At 34.3% G+C, this 22,484-nt stretch overlaps 1 protein-coding gene across 4 annotated transcripts in view; it reads right to left on the bottom strand.

Moving 5' to 3' along the window:
* Mxi1 (MAX interactor 1, dimerization protein) overlaps positions 1-22,484 on the bottom strand; it is a 74,373-nt gene that overhangs the window by 2,775 nt on the left and 49,114 nt on the right. For all 4 annotated transcript variants that reach the window (XM_026389132.2, XM_077799014.1, XM_077799016.1 and 1 more), the window contains 2 exons: positions 1,852-1,966; positions 1,105-1,276 (listed from right to left, as the gene is read on the bottom strand). In XM_026389132.2, coding sequence (XP_026244917.2) covers positions 1,105-1,276; positions 1,852-1,966 — 287 coding nt within the window. The remainder of the gene's footprint in view (positions 1-1,104; positions 1,277-1,851; positions 1,967-22,484) is intronic.

The following is a 22,484-nucleotide window of genomic DNA, read 5'->3' as shown; positions in this document are numbered from 1 at the left end:
TTTATCCAATAAGGGCTAGAATAAAAATAGGATTTTCCATTCCTCTATGACAAACTCTAAATATGTGATTCATATTTGAATTAGATGAAACAAGAATGACAGAATGTTGACAGCTATTATAACTGAATGATGAGTACATGAGAGTTAATCTATTTTCTCTATTTTTGAATATTTTGGAAATTTCCTTAAAAAGGGCAAAACAAAAAAAAGACTTAAAAACTTAGTGTCACTTGTATAATATTTTAGAATGTTTAAGATCTCATTAATTCTGTTTTCTCAAATTTAAGGCTCAAAATCATCAAGGTTCACCTCAGGATTTTCTATTATGGTATAAGGCCTGAGCTATAAAGTTCAGACTGTTTCTTTTTTGGCTGACTTCTTTTCTATAATTCTGCCAAAGACAAATGTTTGAGGACAGGCAGAAAGAGTAATGAAGGGTGTGGTACTTTAAAATATACATTAAGAAATTAATATCACCAGTAATAAAACATAATTCAGTATTTTTTCTGAAACAATGAAATGAAGGGCACAACATCACTTAAGTGATATTTCTTGCCCCAATTCAATAATTTTAAAACTTCAGACAAACTCAAATTGAGGAATACTGTATAAAAAGATTGGCAAATACTCCAAAATGTTATGGTCATGAAAGAAAGACTGAGGAATAGCTAATGCAACAGGGAATGCTGCATAGGATCCTAGACCAGACAAAGGATATCAGTGGGAAAAACTACTAAATTTTGAGTAAAGTCTGCAGATTACTTACTAGTATTATGTCAGCTTAATTTCCTGGTTTTAATAACTCTATTATGGTTATATAAGATGTTAATATAAGGGGAAACTGAGTAAAGGAAGGTGGAGGGCCCTACAATTTTCTACAGAAAACTTTAAAAGTAATTCAGAATGAAAAGTTTTAAGTAGGTAGATAGATAACCCCCACCTCCCCAGAATAAGAATTACATAGTTCACACAGGCAGGACTATACAATGTTGTGAATACATAAAATGTCAGTGTTGGCTAAAAAGAAAGCAAATACAGTGTGCCTCCCTAAATCCAGATACAGAGATGCTTAGTATTTCATTAGAGAAAAGGCACACTGCCTACCTCGCTCTGAATCAGAACGATCTGAAGAAATAGTTGATCCAATGCTGTCCATTCGTATTCGTTCCATTTCTTGAGGACCCTGCAGCTGTTCCAGTCGCCGCTTTAAAAATCTCTGTTCTCGTTCCAAGTTCTCAAGCTGGTGCTGGCTTTTCCTTTCAGCTTCTTCAAGTTTCTAGGATGATGAAATGATATTTACATTGTGGATAGTACAATACAAACATTAACTTATTTCTACCTGATATCTTAAAAGATTTCTTCTTTGGCTGAGAAAACAAGTGAATATACAAGTGTCTGCATATATAAAAACATATAAGAGTCCTGTCTTATTTGTGTATGACTGCATATAAACAAGACAGAATTTTAAAAGTCTGTAAAGTAATCTCTATAAAGGACAGACTTCCTCTGCAGTGTGGTATTTGATGGAAAAATACTGAAGGACACAGTCAAATGAAGTCATCTCCACCAGAGGGCACAATGGTCTTCCTTGTAGATATCACAAGAGTAATTGTTATTTTTCTAGCATTCTCAGATCTTCAAATGGCCACACTGTCAAAACAATTTAGTTTTATCAGGTTATGTTGCTCCACTCAGACAGATTAGGTGATCAATTTTTAGAAAGATTTCTTTTAAGGTCAGTTATTAAGGAGGGCATGGTGAGCCAGCTAAAGTATATGAACAGGAATCATTGGTAATAACTAAACTAGGACCCAGAGAATCATGTGCAAATCTGAAAATAAAAACTCTCACCTTGATGTGTGCTTTGGCTTTATTGAGCAAACCAAGTGTTGTGTGCCTGGTGCAGTCTGGTCCTAGTGGAATCAGAACTTTTAAGCGTTCTAAACACAGGCGCAGATGAGCTCGTCTGAGACCAAAAAAAAAAAAAAAAGTCAAATGAGCACAACCTGAAATATTTTACTGGAAACAGCATAAAACCTATTTTAAGAAAATAATTTGGGATTATTCAGCCTATAAACAATTCTTCAAAGTATCTGCAAGTATAGAGGTGTCTGCATTTCAGTCCCTCCCATTTCCATTGTAGTCTGAAGACACCAGTCACTTCATACTATCCCCAATGGTAATCTGTCAAGAGACAGTTTATTTTTTAGTCTACCTTATAAACCGTCAACTGTATTAATGTGGAATACTAATAATACAGCAAAAAGTACTTGATTTTGAATGCCTAAAACCATGCACTAGAATAGGGGTTTTCAGATAGAGTACCCCCAAGAGGTATAAAATGCACACAAGTTTCCATTTCCCCTCATCTTTTAATTATACAAATACAACCCTACCTCTCTGCATTTATAGCCACCCTACAGTGTGTGACGTGTTGTCATTATGTATTATGCTGAACCAAATGAACTTCCTGATCCTCAACCATTTCTCACTTAAATAATTCCCAGTTTCCTATCCATGTACAAGAAGAGCTCATTAGCTTTTATTTTTCTCTCTTCCTCTCTTTCACTCCTTAACTCTTCTATACAAGAAAATAGATGATAATTCTTTACTGAAGTCACTGCATCCTCAAATCCATCTATCTTATGGAAAAGTCAGGGAAAGTTTTTTTCTGGGAATGCTAGGAAAGCCTCATGGATTTATCTTCCTCCCTGTGCTCTAATAGAAGCCATGATTGTGATGATGAGAATGACTACCTAGTTTCATCCTAAAACAGTATCTGTTCTTATCTTTGGTTCTGTGCTTCTTAAAACATAATTCAGTAGTTAACAGATATGGGAAAAAATACGCAAATGTATTCATAATTTCCCCCTTAACTCGTTGAGAGAGCTGTAAATGAAATGTTTAGCAACTAATTTAGCTGCACTGGGAACAAAACACACTCTCCTCATTTTCTTCTCAAAGAGGACCAAAATGGGTTTACTAGCTCTGTCAAGAAATATTCTATTTCTTAATACACGAGAAATAAAAAGTGAAATACCCAAATGCTAGCAATGTTAAAAGGTAGAAGAAGGCAATAAGCAGCCAATTATGTCACTGACAAGGATGATTAAAAGTAGTGAAGTCAGGGGTTTGGCTGATGAACTGTCAAGATTCTTATAGTGAGCATGCTACAGGGATGCTGCCACATCGATGTTCATAGCAGCACAATTCACAATAGCTAGACTGTGGAACCAACCCAGATGCCCTTCAATAGATGAATGGATAAAAAAAAAATGTGGCATCTATACACAATGGAGTACTATGCAGCAATAAAAAATGACAAAATCATAGAATTTGCAGGGAAATGGATGGCACTAGAGCAGATTATGCTTAGTGAAGCTAGTCAATCCCTAAAAAACAAATACCAAATGTCTTCTTTGATATAATGAGAGCAACTATGAACAGAGCAGGGAGGAAGAGCAGGAAGAAAAGATTAACATTAAACAGAGACATGAGATGGGAGGGAAAGGGAGAGAAAAGGGAAATTGCATGGAAATGAAGGGAGACCCTCATTGCTATACAATATTACATATAAGAGGTTGTGAGGGGAATGGGAAAATTAACAAGGAGAGAAATGAATTACAATAGATGGGGTAGAGAGAGAAGATGGGAGGGGAGGGGAGGGGGGATAGTAGGGGATAGGAAAAGTAGCAGAATACAACAATTACTAATTGGGCATTATGTAAAATTGTGGATGTGTAACCGAACCGACGTGATTCTGCAATCTGCATTTGGGGTAAAATTGGGAGTTCATAACCCACTTCAATCTAATGTATGAAATATGATATGTCATGAGCTTTGTAATGTTGTGAACAACCAATAAAAAAATAATAAAAAAAATAAAAAAAAAAGATTCTTATAGTGCCCACTAGTCTAGCTACAGTTAAAAATCTTTTAAGACTTTCCATTCCAAATCTATTGCACTCATCATCTCAAGTTTAATATTTGGCTCAAGGCTGTGCTGACATACTTGATGTGGATAAAGGCATGTTTTTATTTTCTCTGAATTAAAGGTGTATCAATGGAGTCCCCTTAAGATATTTAATAATTTTTAAAGTCACTACGCTCCTCTGCTATGCTACCCAAATCTCTTTAAAATGAAGAATTTCACATGATCAGACTGCTCTAGATGAGCAGATCAAAAACAAAAACCATATACAAAGTAAAAACTGCCTTTATATTCTTCATTAGGATTATTATGGCATATGCCAAACAAGTGCACTCATATAAGACTATAGGATGGAGAGAGAGACTGGTGGTTCTCTGCTAATTAAAGGCTCAGCTCTGGATTCAGCCTTATTTTTTTAAAAAAAATGCAACAAACAAAAGCAACTAGTAATGTTTGCACATAGTACCTTGCCACAAGAACAGCTCTGACAATTTTGTTCAAATTTCTAATTTCAGAAATCTGGTATATAATTGTTTCTTATACTTTAGTTTTAAAGAAACTTCTGACTCCTTACTATAGTTTCATATCAAGAATAAAAAGGGTGGGTCAATTTTCTGTTTTGTTAGACTTATTGAAACGTAACATTACAGTCTTTTTTCTCTCTTTTAAACATTATTTGTATACTTATTAAATGACTTTTGTGAACTTGGCATTGTTCCAGGTATCTGCTTGAGGGAGAAGAGTATAAAGTGAACTTTTAAGAGTTTATAAGCAGACTACAACATGAAACATACTATTTGTTTAGTATCATTCTGAAGTAAGTTGTGTAGATATCAAGGGCAACACACTGAAAAAGTGGAGACATTCCAAATGAAGGAGACAGACTTGTAAAGGAGGCTGAAACTTGACTTTGGATTTGAAGGACGTTGAACTTCTCTATGAAGAAGAAAGTATTTTCCATGTAATTAAAAGAGAATGAAAGGACTTAAGTTTATAGTTGGAAAATAAATTTAAATCTAAGATTAAAAATGCCTGTTTCATTCATTCAAGAGAAAACAACTTAGTTGGCATTCTATAAGGAAGATCAGCTAAGTTGAACTGTCTGGTGACCTTCAATAAATTACTTTAAAATTTATTAAGTAATAAATCAGGAGCCAAGACCAAAGGAGTAAAGGCTTAAATAATGCTTAAATGAACTGAAAAGGCAGAGTCCCCTTTAAAAAAAAAATCTGTTTTATTAGACACTCCTGAACATTTCTTCAGTTATTTAATTGTAAATCTGCTCTTTAAGATACAGCTTACACTAAGAAAACACCCTGAGAAGACTTATCTCACAAAGGCCAGGGATGCCATTCTCCATGCTTTGCAAATACAATTCTCCAAAACAGACAATGGCTTGAAGGATGAGCAGTAAGTGATGTTTGCTCTTCTAAGGGAAGGGGTCTATTTGTGGGAGCTAAGTATAATTTCCTTCAGTGTTTACACTTATAAATGAAACAGGCATTTGGAGAGTAAAAATAACAAAGGGTTAATGGCAGCTGAAAGTCAGTAGCTGATCAGGTGGGAGCCACACTTTTCAGAACACGATCATAAAATACACTTTCTACTTTTGTCTATGTGCCACTTAGGCAAAGGCATCCTTCAAAGAGCAATGGATATAAATCGCAAAGAGTTAAATCATATTCTCCTTGTTGTGTAAGTTTTTTCTCTCCAACAAATTCCTAGAAGAAGAAATGTATGGCAAATTACTCTTCCCTTACCATGGTGCTGCTCTCTACACTTTACCCTATAGTCTCCCTGCTGTTAACCAGATTGCAAGCTTAACCACCAATGACCTAGAAAGGCATATCTTTTGATGCCATCTGGCCTTTTCTTTTCTTGTCTTCTTTCTCATGTGACTGGTAGCTCAGGATCCTCCTGTATGGGGTTGCCAAATCATGGGCTGTACGACTTTGGGGAAAAGAAAGCAGACAAGAAACAAAGAAGAAAAAAGCTTGGTTTGGTTTGAAAATCCTTATTTACTGAGAAAAGATAACATGCAAGTATCATACAATGTTTTTCAAGTCTCCAGAGAGTAGAAGAGCTGATACAGAGAATAGGCATGGTCCTGCACCTGACATTATAAGATTGATGGAACCAAACTTAATGGAAAATTACTTTTTTAAAAAATTTAGCCCCCTGGTTAGCATTTACTTAACTTTTATTTAGCACACAGGTATTCTTTTAAACACATGGAGAGCTCAATAAAAGCTATAAAAGCCAAAATCATTCCTAAATTAGTATGAGTGATAGTAAAGCAAAATTAGGATTAGATACTGTAGCAAGAAGGTGACCGATGAGAAAACTCAAGTCTCTTGGCAGGGGCGGTGTTGCTAGAGAATGGAGAGATGCTAATGTTCTTTTATTTTCAAAGACAATATGAAGGTTGTTTTAAACTGAGATTCAAAAGTGGGTTTTACCCAGGGAAAAGGCAATTTGCAGTTACTAACCCTGTTAAGTGCACATACCTTTAGAAAGGACAAGCCCTTATGGGAAAGAGAACAATTAAAGTCTGTTTGCTTTTTGTTTGAGTAGAGTGGGATCATTTTTCCCTAAAGGAACCAATGTTGCTTTTGGTCTCAAATCCTGTAAATATACTGCCAAACTGATGTATCATAGAATAATGGAGAGAAATGATTTTGCTGTAAAATGGCCCCTCGTAGTAGCTATAATATTTTAAAGCACAGGTATATCAATCTATAAGAAGCACACGTTGTTGTGGGAGAAGAAAGAATTTCCTTTCAGGGTGGAAAAAAAAAACAATATACAAACTGCAAGCATCATATGACTATGCTTTTCAATTCTTAAATTTTGTCAACTTGCCTCTGGAAACTCTAATCCCCCTAACCCAACAATAAGAAATCTAACCCTTGCCCACCCCACAAACTGTTTATTGGCTGATGCTGCTGGAGGCACAGTCCTGCACTGGAACTTGCTCGCCTTTCATTCCTCCACTACAGGATACCAAGACTTTGCCAAGTAACTAAATCAAAATGGAAAACAAGTCAAGTGATAGGGACAGAGCTTGTATTTTCCTCTCTGCTGAATGTTACACAATGGCCTGTGAGTCCTCCCATGAGCCACATTCTTCAAAGCTGTGGTGGCTTGTGGCCAGGTTTCTCAACTCCCCACAAACACACCCCTGCACGCACATGACAGCAGCTAGCTGCTTATCCTGAATACCAAAGTTTTTCTAAAATTTAGTTTATGTTGAGAATATTATAAAACTCTCCAAAGATACACACACACGGCCTGACTTTTATGTGAAACATGGATCCAGATAGGTCAAACACTACACTGTTCATGAATTTTAATTACTAAAACATATATGATCACATTCTATTGTTCAGCTTTTTCTGTTTATGAAATAAGCTAGATAAGCTATTCCTATAAAATGGTATTTGATAATTATATGTTTCACCTAAAACTTACAGATTATCTACTTCACAGAAAATAAACAGACTATTAACTCCCAGGTAGTAACTTGGCAAGTGACATTTCCCTAGTGTCAGACTTGACTATGGTAGTCATGGGACTCAATAACAACAAATAAAAACAGGAGAGTAGCTTGGACCCTCTTTTCACTTTTCAAACTGAGACCCTATTCTCACTTTTCAAAAAGCAGCTGATTTCACTTAATATTCCTCTTAATTGGTAACTTGTATAATAACCAAATTGGAGTATGGAATATCAAGTATCATAATGAAGTTGCAAATTACATAATGTATGCTACATTATGGTCCAATAATATAAATTTTTCTATTGTACCATTATTAACCTCAGCATGAAAGGGTTCATCAATATACAAAATAAGAATTAAAATCAGTTGAAATATGTGTTATTGGCTGATGCCGCTGGATGCACAGTCCTGCACTAGAACTCGCTCGCCTTTCATTCCTCTGGGAAAACTTTTTAAAATGACTTTCTCTCAATAAAATCTAAACAGTTCCAAAGGTTGGCTATGTATACCCCTAGGAGTATCTATCACTAAGACAGAGGGTATTTGAAGTCATAAGGTTAAATAAGGTATCTTTTCCAGAAGTCATCATTTTCCCAGATTAGGAAGAAAAACACTATTTTACATAAAAACAGACACAGAAAATGCAAAATGTTCACTTGTTAATTAATTTATTCATTTCTTTTGCAGTCCTGGGAACTGAATTCAGGGCCTCACATATGCTAGGCAAGCAATGAGTTACAGTGCCAGTCCTTTTTTATTTTGAGACAAGGTCTTGCTAAGGTGCTCAGGCTAGCCTCAACTTGTAATCCTCCTACCTTAGCCTCTAGGTGCCTGGGATCATAGGCATGTGCCACTGTGCCCAGAAAAATACACTTTTAAAATAAAAGAAGGCTTCAAATAAATTCCACATTATTTCATACCACATTTCTGGAACTCCAGAAATCTATGTTCATACTGCTAGATCAAATTACTACAGATCACTATTAAAGCTTTGAACTTCAGAACACCATGTATGACTTACAGCTAGAATTATGTCCCCCAAATTTAGAGAAGGGACAAGGGAGCAGGGATGAGGGAATATAGGAAAGGAGAGGGCAGTAGGGAAAAGGAAAAGGAAGAAACCTTTGAATACTTAGTAAATTCATAATGATGAAATTGTAGTCGTTTTTTTCTCAAACTACATGGTTTCCCAGTAGGTTGAAATATTAAGCCTTTACAACTCAGACATATAAAGAACATGAAGTGTCACTCAGTCAATAACAGTGATCACCAATAAACAACCCCAACCTATTATGCCACTGAGCTAGATGCTATGAAGATTTTTAAAGTTGCCAGTAGTAATCTTTACCTGTTTGAAGATTATAATTTTGCTCTCTGCTTCCTACAGTCTCATTCCCATTACTCATACCCTTACAAACCTCTTCTACAACCAAATGTGCTTTCTAATTGCGAATTACCTGGAATGCCCTTCTTTCCACTCTCTTCCTGATGGCATCTAACACATTTGTCTGCCCACAGACAAATTAATGTTTCTTCCATGAGACCTTCCTTGCCAGACTCCTTCCTCAGATAATTAATACTTGATTTTTATACTAATCACACTGTATTTTAATCAATACATACTTTTATTGCATTGCTTATTTTTAATCATTTCCATTTTCTCAACACCAAAGAGACTGACTAGCACACAATGGGAGGAAGAGCTGTAACATAATTTCTAATGGATGTTTCTGGAACTCTTCAACTTACCAAAGTTGAGGTAACAATCAATACTGTTATCTCTAAACAGTATAATCAGATGCCAGGTCAGCATTTGGGAGAGATGTGCTTATGAATCTGTTATTTCTGAAGTAGCTGAGGTCACCAATGAATGATAAGGTGAGCCATATCAAAGGTATCTACATGTAGAACAACTGACAGTCTCCAACTGAATCCTGATTAGAGATGACAACTCTTGTGTGTGTGTGGTGGTGAGGACTGAACCCAGAGTCTTGCACCTGCTAAGCAAGTGCTCTACCACTGAGCTACATTCCTAGTCCCAAGTCCCAGTCCTCTTGGCACCTTATTTTGAACTGTAGCCATTACAACAAAATGACTTTATTATTAAAGTATTTAAAATGATAAAAACTACAACAATAATGCCAACTGAAATTAATTCAAAAGGAATTTTCTTACAATTTTCTTTCAACTTTTTGGCCTTAATGGGCCTCCAAAATTGGGCCTGGTGGCACATGCCTGTAATCCCAGCAACTTGTGAAGCTGAGGCACAAGGATGGCAAGTTCATGGCCAGCCTGAGCAACACAGAGAGACCCGTCTTTTTTTTTTTTTTTTTTTTTTTTTTGAATTTTTTAGTATTTATTTTTTAGTTCTCGGCGGACACAACATCTTTGTTTGTATGTGGTGCTGAGGATCGAACCCGGGCCGCACACATGCCAGGCGAGCGCGATGCCGCTTGAGCCACATCCCCAGCCCGAGACCCGTCTTTAAAAAACAAAAACAGGCCTCCTAACATGTAGAATATTTGACCTGACCTAAAAGTTTGGCACGTTCCAGCTGTTGTTCAAGAAGTAGTGACCATATTAAGTATAATGGCAGAAGGCAATCACTAAGGAAAAAAATAAAGAACCAGCTAAGAAAACCAAGGTATGAGAGGGAATTCTAAAAAGAAATACTCCACAGTCAGAAACTACTGTATGGACAAGCTTACAAGATCTCTGGACTGCTGTTCATTTGACAACTGTAGTGTAGAGAATATATAAGTAATTTTTTATTGTCCTATATCCATCTCTAAGGAGGACTTCATTTCTGACAGCATCATTTGAAAATAATAATTAAAACTGTGTCCCAAAAGCATATATTCTTCACTAGAACCCCCTACAAGGAACATAAAGTGACTTAAATTGCTCCACTGATGTCCATTCTGTTTTAAATTTAGTTTCTATATATACATCTCCTCTTATCTGTTTATAAGGATTTGATTCTTAAAAAACAAAAACAAACTTGATCATTCATTCAACATATTTTTTCTTGGGTCACACAAGAACTTTCTGTATTCCAAGTTTCAAAGTCTGGGAAATAGGACTACATCACTGGAGAAAACAGTGGCAATTTGTTCTAAATACAAAATAGCTTATTTTCCTTTGGCAAATCTCCAGGGGATTTGGGTGGAGGGAAAGGATACTCCTCTCTGGAGAGATCAGGCTCTGAACCTGGACAACTGTCAAAACTTGCTGTGGGTGGAAGAGAATTTTTTAAAAAATTATTTATCTTTCACATCACTCTGGAAACAGATTAAAGATTTCTGCCTTATTAACAGTTTTCTACTCTTTGGCCTTTTGTTGGTGTTCATCTCTATTCTGGCAGCACCCATTAGCTGATTTAATGGTACCAAAGGGCTGAGAAGTATTGCTGTCCAAAAGAAAAAGCATTCTCTCACAGGGACTGGGAAGGCAATCTGCAATCACAACAGTAGCTACTTGTTAATTTTCTATTTGAAACGCAGTGATGTCAATAGTATTGTACCCTGCCAGCCACCGTGGGGTAAAGTACATTTTGAAACCAAAACAAACTTCCTACGTGCTGGCAAGTCAGAAGTGAGAAAACGGTTGATAACCATGGTGTAAGACACTGGCTTAGTTTTATATATAAAAAGCACACAAGAATTACATCTATTTTTTTTTTTTACATAAGTTTAATTCTCTCACAGCATCATTCCTACCCAGAGCTCAGTGTAATTGTTTTATTATATCAAATTATCCTCTGGGACGACAGAGAAAGATGAAGAAATATTATCAGGGATCTCTAATAAAACAGAGATCCTTACATAGCATGAACACCACACTTGAAGAATGCTTTGTAATGTAACTGTTCATTTAAAAGCATAAAATGAAAATAACAAAAGTGCCTTTAAAAATGGCCCTACTAATTAGATGTGATTAGTAGAATCATTTTAAGGCTGTGTTTCACTTAGGAGGAAAGATATAAAAAAAAAGAAGTAATTTATCCTTAGAAGGTAAATATTCACAACTTGTATGGAATGCAAGTGACCTAAAATGGAGCACTACATGATTAAAAGTGGTAAATAACAAAGCTTACTATTGGCAGATGGCAAATGGTTTGACATTGCTGGACATCTGCCAATTTAGTCAAGTCAGACAAGAATTATTTTTAAGGTCCCATTTTTGGCACAATTTTCCTAAAATTTTAAAAAAAAGATTTTTTTCATTTGTTGATAGGGAAGGATATAAAAGTTGAGGCAAGAAAAGGATACAAGAGAGCAATTGTTGGTCCATGTGTTTGTTTTGTTTAATAACCCTGAAGCATATCAGTCATTTGGAACCTCTAGAAAAACAAAATTCACAGAATTTAAAATATGCCATAGTTCTGGCAATGACAGACAATTGACATTTTGATGTATGTTTTTATTTCTAAATTACTTAATTGTTCTGAGTTTTTTATTTCATTATACTATATCACATTTTTTTTCTGACCCAACTAAAAAGAAGTTTTTGAATTATTTTTGGAGGCAACCTAGCGTAACACAATTCTCCTGAGCATGCTTTCCTTTGATAAGGCAGAAATTTCTTTATATTAGGGCACTGACAGACGAGCACTCTTCCTCAGGTAGACTGTGAACATGCCTTAAGCAATACTTTACTTTATAAAACCCTTCTGAGAAGGAAAAGGTGTTCAATGGATTAACAACATTACAATAATCTCCTAAAAGGTTTTACCAAGTAAAAGACGGTTCAAGTTGTGAGTTGGGTGGTAACACTATACTTTGTGACTTAATTCTATTCATATTTGTCTAAATCTTAGTTTGACTCTCCTCTGGAAAAGCCCAGAAAAAGATTAATTGAGAGAGGAATCTGAGCTCTAGTATTTATATAATAAATATAAGTATTGAGCCTCAGCTCAATACTTCAGAAGTAATACTGTACTTCATTCTTTGCTTTTTAATTTATAAACAATAACTGTATACTGATTCTTTCAATAGCTCAGAACAATCCAGAAAAATTATATAGTTCCATGAAATTGGGAAACAGAAAGAGTCAGGCTGAGAGAACATGCTCCATTTTTGTTACCACTGCCAGTCAAAATTCTGGCTGTTCATCACAAAACGACAGTTTGTGTGGCTCTCTTGCCTACACACATCTCAACGTAAGAATATAAGAACTATTTCTCCAACTAAAGAAGCCAGTAAAGTTTAGAGATTACATTTCCAAAATATAGCTACATTTCCTTTCAGATACTGCAGGATAAAAGTCCTGAAACATTTTTCAGGATCAGCAACATTTCTCATCTCACAGAACAAAAGATATATGAAGGGTCCTTTGAAATGGTGAAAATTAAGACTTAACATTTATTCAGTATTTTCTTCTAAGAATACCAACATTTCTCAAACACTGCAAGTCAGCAAAACCAAGCTTCCTCTTCATGTGACCCAATACATAAAGCAGTAAGTTCTAACTACTTTCAAGAGAGCTCTAAGAGCTCAGTATCACCAAGTTGCTCTTTAAGAAAGCCTTCTCCATTTACAAAAATAGCAGTCTTGTAAAGTCGTTCGGCTCTGTCTAAATTGTGTTATGTTTACAAATGTTTTAACTGCAAAGATGGAATTTCTAATTGAAAAAGAACCTTATTTAGAAGAGACTGAATCTTTTTTTTTAACAGCTCTGCCAAACACAAGCTGTTCTGTAAAGGAATAATTGTGAATCAAGCTGGAATAAAGTGGATAAAAACTAAAATAAAATAAAGACATCACAATCCTAAAGAAAAATGCCACAATTGGTCATAGCAATGACCCAAATGCCAGAGTTGTGTCTGTCAGTGACACCACAGTAAAACTATGATTGCCTCCCTCAAAAGTAGCCCTATATATTAACATACCTACAGCATCTTTTAGTAAAGCCTAACAGCACTATCAAAAAATTGATCTAAACTTGGTTTGATTTTTTCACTTACATTTAGGAAAATAAGTTCCTGTATAGTTACCACACCTTGTATTTAGTACTACTGTTTGGTTTTTTCCTAATCTGAAAATTTTCTTCAAGTTTCAAAGGAAATATATGCCCTATTTTTAGTCATTAAGATTTTGAAATCTAAGTGTGCTCTTCCTTAACTTCTAGATTTTTCCCTTATTCCAATTTAGTCATTGCATTCTCAGATTAGAAAGCTCATATCTTTTTATATTTAACTTTAGGTTACTTTAATGACTGAAAATTCAAGCATGTATGTATGTATATATTGTGGTATGGAGATTGATCCTAGGGATGCTTTACAACTGAACCACATCTCCAGCTCTATTTTTATTTTAAGGGTCTCATTAAGTTGTCAAGGCTGGCCTCAAATTTGCCATCCTTCTGACTCAGTCTACCAAGTTGCTGCAATTTTAGATATGCCCCACCTCTGCCTGGTTGAGTAGATTTTGTGATCGCAGAAAATCTCATGTCAACCTCAGTTTTTAGGCAAGGGTAAAAGAGACAGGTTTGGGGTTAAAAATTTTAAATGCACAGGGTTTCCCATACAGGCATCTTGAGATTTTTCTATTAAAACAACAATCTGAGAGGCGCACTCAAATAAAATGTAATTGACATGGCCCTTGATCAATGTGGGTTTGAACTAAAAATTTAGATGCAGATTTTTTTTGGAGATGTTTGATAATTTTTAAAAACTTCCAGATGAACCATATAGCCTAGAAATATATATATAAAAAAAAAACTAATGTGTTACCTAATTAATTTGCTGAATTTTTATGTTTGTATAAAGTACCAGTTGAAAAGTAGTTATTTTTAAAAGTTAGGTATGTCATAAAAGCATAAAGCATATATAGGTAAGAGTTTATCATTTACCCACAAAATATTCATAAATCTATCATAAGAAGTTAAAATTTATAAAAATTTATGCGCACAGACCACAGGTGGCAGCATTCACAAATGAGAGAAATGGAAACAATGGAAAAATGCAGCATTAAACTGCAACTGAACAAAATCAACTGCAGTACATACTGTACTACCGTAATAATTTTATAGCCACCTCCTGTTGCTATTTCAGTGAGCTCAAGTGTTGCCAGTATCTGCCTCAGACACCATGTGACATTAATCATCTCCCCATGAGCAGTTCATCTCTTCAGTAAATTTTATATGGCAGTAAAAAGTGTTATCTTGCAGTTCTTGAGTATTTTTCTCCATATATAATATATATTGAGTACAAAATATGATTAACAGAATGTTTATGTTATCAGTAAGGCTTCTGTTCAAAGCAGACTGTAAGTTGTTAAGTCTGTAGGAAGTCAAAAGTTACATGCTGGTTTTTTAAAAAATATTTTTTATTTTAGGTGGACACAATATATTTTATTTGTATGTGGTACTAACGGTCAAACCCAGTGCCCCCTCACACATGCCAGGCGAGTGCTCTACCACTGAGCCACAACCCCAGCCCCTATACTGTTTTTTTTTTTTTTTTTACTAAACAGGAAGTCGGAACCCCTAACTCTCGTGTTGTCCAAAGGTCAACTATACATTATCTCAAAAGTTACTAGGATCTTCATCATATAGGACTTACTACAATAAAATTAACATCAATAATACTCCAAAACAAGGCTAGGGTTGTGGCTCAGAGGTAGAATGTTTACCTAGTATGTGTGAGGCACTGGGTTCGGTCCTTAGCACCACTATAAAAATAAAAAATAAAGATATTATGTCCATCTATAACTAAAAAATAAATATATATAAAAATAATACTCCAAAACAAAATAACAGAATCTAAGAGATTCTGCAGGTCTAAGGAAATGGGATTTCAGTTTCCTTATATACCCAAAATCAACTGTAGTACATCCTTATAGACCCACAGCTATAACATTTATCCACACAAGTTGAAGTTTTGGGTTGTTTTCACTAGACACTTAGATCTTTACCAACACTGCCCCCACAAAGAAAGGGAGAACCACAGGAGACACCCCTCTTCACAAGGAAAACACAGTCATTAAAAATGACAATTTTTTGCTGTCATTAGACATATATAATAGAAAACCAACTATAAGAGAATAAAAAGGCCATATCACTTTCTCCAAAGGGATTCCCAGGCCTATATTTATCCTATTCATGTAGAAGCACTTTTACCCCAGAATAATCATACCTAAAGATTTAAGACAGAGATCCAGATATAGCATTCTCTTCCTAAACGTCCTTTCACAAACCAACATATTGAAAACATGATGAGACCAGTTATGGCAAACTACTAAGACAGAACCACGCCAGCTAGCTTCAGTCCATGGTAAACCCCTGCTATGTTTACCTCAACTCCCATCTGAGACATATACACTTAGCACTTAATTATATTGTGGTGATGTTGTTTTGTTTTGTTTTACAGAACTAGAGAATGAACTCAGGGACACTCTACCAGTGAGTGAGCTATACTCCAAGGCTTTGTAAATTTTTATTATTCTGGGACAGGGTCTTTCTTAAATAGCCAAGGCTGGCCTCAAACTTGCCGTCCTTCTGCCTCAGTCTTCCCAGTAGCTGGGATTACAGGCATGCACTGCTGTGCCTGGCTAATCATATACTTCTCAAAGGGGCTTTATAATAATATATTTTGTATTTTACCTAGACTATAAATCCTCAAGGGCAGGGCTCAGCACTTCTACTTGTTTTATCCTATCTCTAGTACCTAGTGCACAGTCAATGCCTAATAGGTGCTTGTCAGTTGATCTGTAGGTGCTTTCAGGAGTCCTTTGTCAGTGCCAGGAACTAAGCCACTTCAAATAAATTCCCATTTTCACCAAAGATTTCAAATCAGAAAACATGATCTTAATGGTTAATGGTATGTAGGACTGTTAAGACATAGTCTCATATGTATTTGACAACCACCCATTATTAGTCATACTAGACTGAGTGTTCAAAGGAAGTTCAAAACAAACTCTAAATTATCTCACCTAAAAGTGCAAAGGATAGGAAAGAAGAAAGTTTGCAAGAAAGGCCAAGTTGTATTTTACTGGGTATAGTAAAAATGCTGCTAAAAGATGAATAATCTTAACTACTGCTTATTCCTAACCACTGTTGGACCTGTAATAGTATCCTAAAAGTACTCAAATTTCCATTTTAAAAAAAGGTTGAGAAACTTCTAATTAACCTTCACTTGACAAAAAAGACAGGTTCACTTTGCAAAGAGAAGGTATCAAACTCAAATATGTTTGTGATAATGGCTCAAACTAAAAATCCTAGACAAAAATAGAATACAGTTCTTTATACTATTTCCAAAAAGTTTCTCCATTAGAAAAATTCCATTTAGAAAAAAATTTATTTTAATATTGAATCACTAACCAGTGCTAACCCTCAAGCTCTTGCCTAAAAAACCATTTTTTATATTACTAAACTAAGCATTGTTGACTGCAATTTTTTAAAAAGGAATTTTATTATCTTACTATGGTAAATTCTAAGGCCAACTGAAATTCAGAAAGTAACAGGCAAATGCCTATTCATCATGAGTAAATTAACCTACATAAATTCAAATGAAAATTAAAAATGTATGAGTTAAAAAATAGTGAAAAATCAACCACAAATATCTTTCCTTCCAAGCATAGCGGATCAGAATGTGCTAAACAAACATTTTTAATTTCTAATAAAATGCTCAACAGAGCAAGAACAAAATTTTAATATACCATATTTGAAATTCACTAAAATAGTTTCAGATCACTTCTTATTTAATACACTCCTATCTTTACCTTAATTATTTCAAAGCTTTCAAATGAACCAAATTCATAATCACTTTTTTACAAAGAATCTCTGTAAAGATATAAAGATGTGTACATGTATGTATATATCATATACTCATACATGAGCACACACATACTTTTTAATTGTGGTAACATAAGAATGACTCAAGATAACACCTGTAAGCACCAACTGGCTGTTTCAATAACAGTCTCCACTGTTGGCAGTATTTGCGGAAATTCATGGAATCCTATTATGTTTTCCTAAAGCAATTAATTCTAAAGGAAGAGAGACATTAGCTTTCAAAAAAAGTTGTCTTCCCAAACCCCCCTCCAAACCTCCACCCCAAAGAATACTGTTCCAGCTAGTCATGGAAACTTCCATGAAAGACTCTATTTGTTTAAATAATTTTACAGGCTTTTAACAAGTCAAATTAAACTTATGAGGAGGGCTTGGGTTGTAGCTCAGTGGTAGAGTGCTTGCCTCTCATGTGTGGTGCCCTGGGTTCAATCCTTAGCACCACATAAAAATAAAGATACTGTATCCATCTACAACTAGAAAAAAGAATTTTTTAAAAAACTTATGAGAATAAAAGTTACCCACACAAAGAAAAGGCCAGAAGCAAAACAGACTGACATAACTGCAGATGAAAATCACTGAAAAGAGTCTATATCCTAAATCAGCTGAAACTCATGTTAATATTAAGATAAAACACTATGTAGACAGAACAAGTTGACACCATTTCAAGGACAAGATACCTATATAAATTTGAGACATGTTGAGGAAATGTTTTCATAATAATCAAAAAAGATTTGTAGCAGCCTCTATGTTAATTATAGTAAGACTCTTAAGACTCAATTGAGGTTCTCCATCTGCTGTACCAATTCAAATACTGAAAGACATGTACCCTCATCCATAAAACCATCATCACACTCAGGAGGCATTTTCCCATGGTACAACAATCTTATCAGAAGTCCCATTATAAAGCACAATCACTAAGTATCTCCTAAGTGGGTCATATTTCCTAGAATATACTATAGGGACAAACTGTTCTCTTTGAAGCAGGAGTAGAGAACAAAACTATTATCCTTTGAAAGGGAAGATGTTTTGAGGGTAGCAGATAGATATCTCTCTGTGTATCTTCCTAAAATATTTTCAATCTTCAAGTGGGAGATTTCTCACACAAACACACAAAACACAATTATTTATTTGATTTGGCATTTAAACTAAATAATCTTAATAACAAAAGGGTGAATAGCCTGCTAAAGAAACATTCATTATAAATTGTTGTTTAAAAATACAAAGAAAACCAAGATGTTTATGTCCTCATGGAATGCATACAATTTAGAAAGAACATACATGATCTACAAAGAGGGAAATCTATAATATAAAGTGGTGTGGATTAAATTCATGTAAGTGACAAAAATAATGAATCCCATGAATTTAGAGAGACAACTTTGGATAATCAGACTTTGTGAAAAGTATGCATCTTAGCTATGCCTTAAAGGTAGTGTGAAAGCTGATCTGTGAATCAGAAAACCTAGGCTCTCATTCTGACTCTGTCATCAACCAGCTTGATGGAATTGTTGAGCAAATATACAGAGGGACTTTAAATTTTGAGGACTAGACAAGGTGATGATTTTTTTTTTTTTTTTTTTTTTTTTTTTTAGTGTTGGTGGTGCTGCTGCTGCTGCTAGAGATTGAACCCAGAGCTTCACACACACAAGGCAAGCACTCAACCACTGGCTATATCCCCAATACAAGACTAAATGATTTTCTAACATCCTGTGCAACTTTATGATCTATGGAAGTCTATGGATAGATTTACATTTATTACCTTTTAAGAAAATTTTTTATTTTTTTTCAATTCACAAGTAAGTCGCTACAAAGACTCTAACAATAAAATCAACATGATAACATGCCCTGGAATCTCACTTCCTTCAGCTACAAGTATATCATTTTGACAAGTATCTTTTATGACATATATCTTTCACGTGTGTGTGTGTGTGTGTGTGTGTGTGTGTGTGTGAGAGAGAGAGAGAGAGAGAGAGAGAGAATAAGATTATACTGGAAATATTAAGTTGTAATTTGCTTTTTTATATAATGTATCTTGGAAATCTCTCCACATATATAAATATAGGTCTACATCATTGTTTTTACCTGTTGCAAAGTACAGATGTATCATCATTTACTTAGCCATTTCTCTAATGACAGAATTCAGATTACTTTTGACTTGGGGTTGTTATAAACAATTTTGGTTTTTTTGTTGTTTTGGGTTTTTTGGTTTTTTTTTTTTTTTTTTTTTTTTTTTTTTTTTTTTTTTTTTTGGTTGTGGGGGTTGAACTCAGACCACTGAACCACATCCACCAGCCCTATTTTGTATTTTATTTAGAGACAGGGTCTCACTGAGTTGTTTAGCACCTTGCTTTTGTTGAGGGTGGCTTTGAAATAAAAAAGTGAGTTATAGCCAATAATGTTTACAGACTAATTTGAAAAATTCCCTTAGAAGTCAGTGGTAATGTTTTGTAAAAGTGACACAATCCTTAATATTCATTACCATTTAAATCTCATTTATGTTTGTATATGTTGAGTATATATACATGTGTATATGTGTGAGTGTGTGTGTATATGTATATACACACACACACACACATATACATATACTACGTATAAAATAGATTCAGCTTTGAGAAATGTGTTTATAGTATATATGCACACACAAATATATGCTTCTAAGGAAAATTTAAGTTTTATAATAAATATTTACAACTTATCAAAGTACTTAATTATAAAATAAAACCTTATCATCATAGCTACAGAACCACAAGTACCAAATTTTAAATGAAATACAGTGAGTTTTAAGCTAATTTTTCCAGCAACTCTTTCACTATGTGTGTGGGGACAGGGTTTGTTTGTTTGTTTGTTTGTTTATACACACACACGGGTGTGTGTACATATATATATACACACACATATATATACATACACACAGACATATTTATATATTTTAATATATAAATACATATGCATATGTATATATACATAAGAGATATATTCATATCAAGGAAAAAGCTTCAGAATATCAGAATAAATAGATATCAGAAAAAACAAGTTTCTGTTAATACCTATTATTTACTGCACTTAAAAATGCATATAACTGGGACTGGGGTTGTGGCTCAGTGGCAGAGTGCTCACCTAGTACATGCGAGGCCCTGGGTTCAATCCTCAGCACCACATAAAAAAAAAATAAATAAAATAAAGATATTGTGTGCAACTAAAAACTAAATATTCAAAAAAATGCACATAACTACAAAGATTTTCATGTTGAAAAGGATTTCAGAGATCATCTAGGTTTCCTTTTTTGTTGTTGTTTGTTTTTTTGAGATAGGTTCTCATGTTGCCTAGACTGGTCTTAAACTCCTAAACCAAGTGATCCTCCACCTCAACCTCATGAGTAGCTGAGACTATTAGATGTGTACCGTCATACCCAGCTGGTCTCCTCCTTGTACAGCTAAGAAAAACAAGATGCCCCAAAGCCAAGTAACTTACACAAAATCTATAGCCTATTAGTGGGAGAAATGAAAGGAAAAATGGAATCTTTTGAATTCTGGTACAATTCTCATTCTCTCACCAATTCATTACATATCTCAAAGAAGCCATCTGTGTAGCATTCCAGGTATCCTTTTTCACCATTTGGCTGCTATATATTATAAGTATTAAAAACTACTTCTTCATTGGCTTTTCCCAAAATAAAAACAAAACAAGGAAGTCATCTGCTTCTGAGGTAAGTTCCAACTTTTCCTGATTATAGAAAAAGCAAGGAATATGTCATGCTTGTTCCAGTGCTGAATTAATTATTTTTCAAATTGTCTTCAAGAACTGGTTAGCAAGTAATCATATTCAGAAATTATATTCTCATTACTGAATCCTTATTTATACCTGTGGTTTTTCACTAGCTAGTAACACTCATGAGAATTTCAATTGACATTATGCACTAGAATAAGTAGAAAAAAATAAAAGTACAAAAAATAATTACCCTCTCCCCACAACAGCTAAAATATATTTTAAAATATCTGAATCTCTTCATTTTTTAAAGAAAAATGAAAAAAAGAAAACTGAAGGCTAGTAAAAAGATTTCTGACTGATATACCTCTTGACATAACTTGCCTACAATTTTATCTAAATAGAAATTTCTTTAAATGAAGATACTAGTTTATGAAAAAATATTTGAATTCTGGTTTATTAAACTTTCAATATTTATCAGGACTATTTACACTGCATTAATTCCTTTACCATATGCAGTGAAAGAATTCAGTAAAACAGTGTACTGACTTACAAGTCTAGTAGAATTCTGAGTAATTATTATAAGCACAATTACTAATGGTATAATCAATTTTATAGATCTAAAAAATTTCTCAAAGATGCAAACAAAGTAAATTTTAGTGTACTGCATCACCTAAAATATCCCAGGAAAATGAAATAAAATTTTCCCCTTTTTTAACTACAATAGTTTGAAAAATGCATTCTTAAAAAAAGGTACAACTACACTGAGGTAGACCTCTGCAGTCACCTGCTATGATATTTGCCATGTCAATTATTCAGGGTCTGACTTAATTACATGTTTACTTCTAGAAATAATTTTAGAATTCAAATTTTAATTTATAAAACTTCTGGATTTTTTTAAGAGCCAGTAAGCTTATCTCTTTCCATACATGAGTTGTAGGACTATATAAACTTTGGGAATTGGACAGATGTAATACTGAGAACACTTTTTTCTAGAAAGCAATTGTTGTCTTTGAGTCAGCCTGTCACCTTACAGTATATGTAAGCTAGGTTGGGGAACAGAAAGCATAGTCTTAATGAGCTATTTCTGACAAAGGTCCATACAGAAACTATCAATCTATCTGGACACAACTGCAATGACTTAATTTGCACAGACTGTATTTTAGATGTTAATTTTGTCCTGGAACACTTCCTCTATTAACCCTAAATTTTATCTCCAAAAATCACCCATTACTTCATCTGTATCTCATATAACATTCAATTCTAACTCTAACAGGTGCTTATCTTTGAACTTGGACAGCTATTTTTAGTTGCCCACAGTTTTCAGCAGTCTTACTCATATAAAATGTTTAAAACATGCATTTACTTATTTATAAAATACATCAATTATATGTCTCTGACAAATAAATGATGGTGCTATTCTTCATACTATTTGATAATGTTAACTTACTTACTTACTTTATTTATTTATTTATTTATTTATTTTGGGGGGCAGTACTGGAGATTGAACCCCAGGGATGTTCACCACTGTACTACACCCCAAGATCTTTTTATTTTTCC

This window comes from Urocitellus parryii, chromosome 5 (genome assembly GCF_045843805.1).
Source record: "Urocitellus parryii isolate mUroPar1 chromosome 5, mUroPar1.hap1, whole genome shotgun sequence".
NCBI lineage: Eukaryota > Metazoa > Chordata > Mammalia > Rodentia > Sciuridae > Urocitellus > Urocitellus parryii.
Note: the sequence above shows the minus strand (reverse complement) of the source record. Positions and strands in the feature narration are given on the sequence as shown.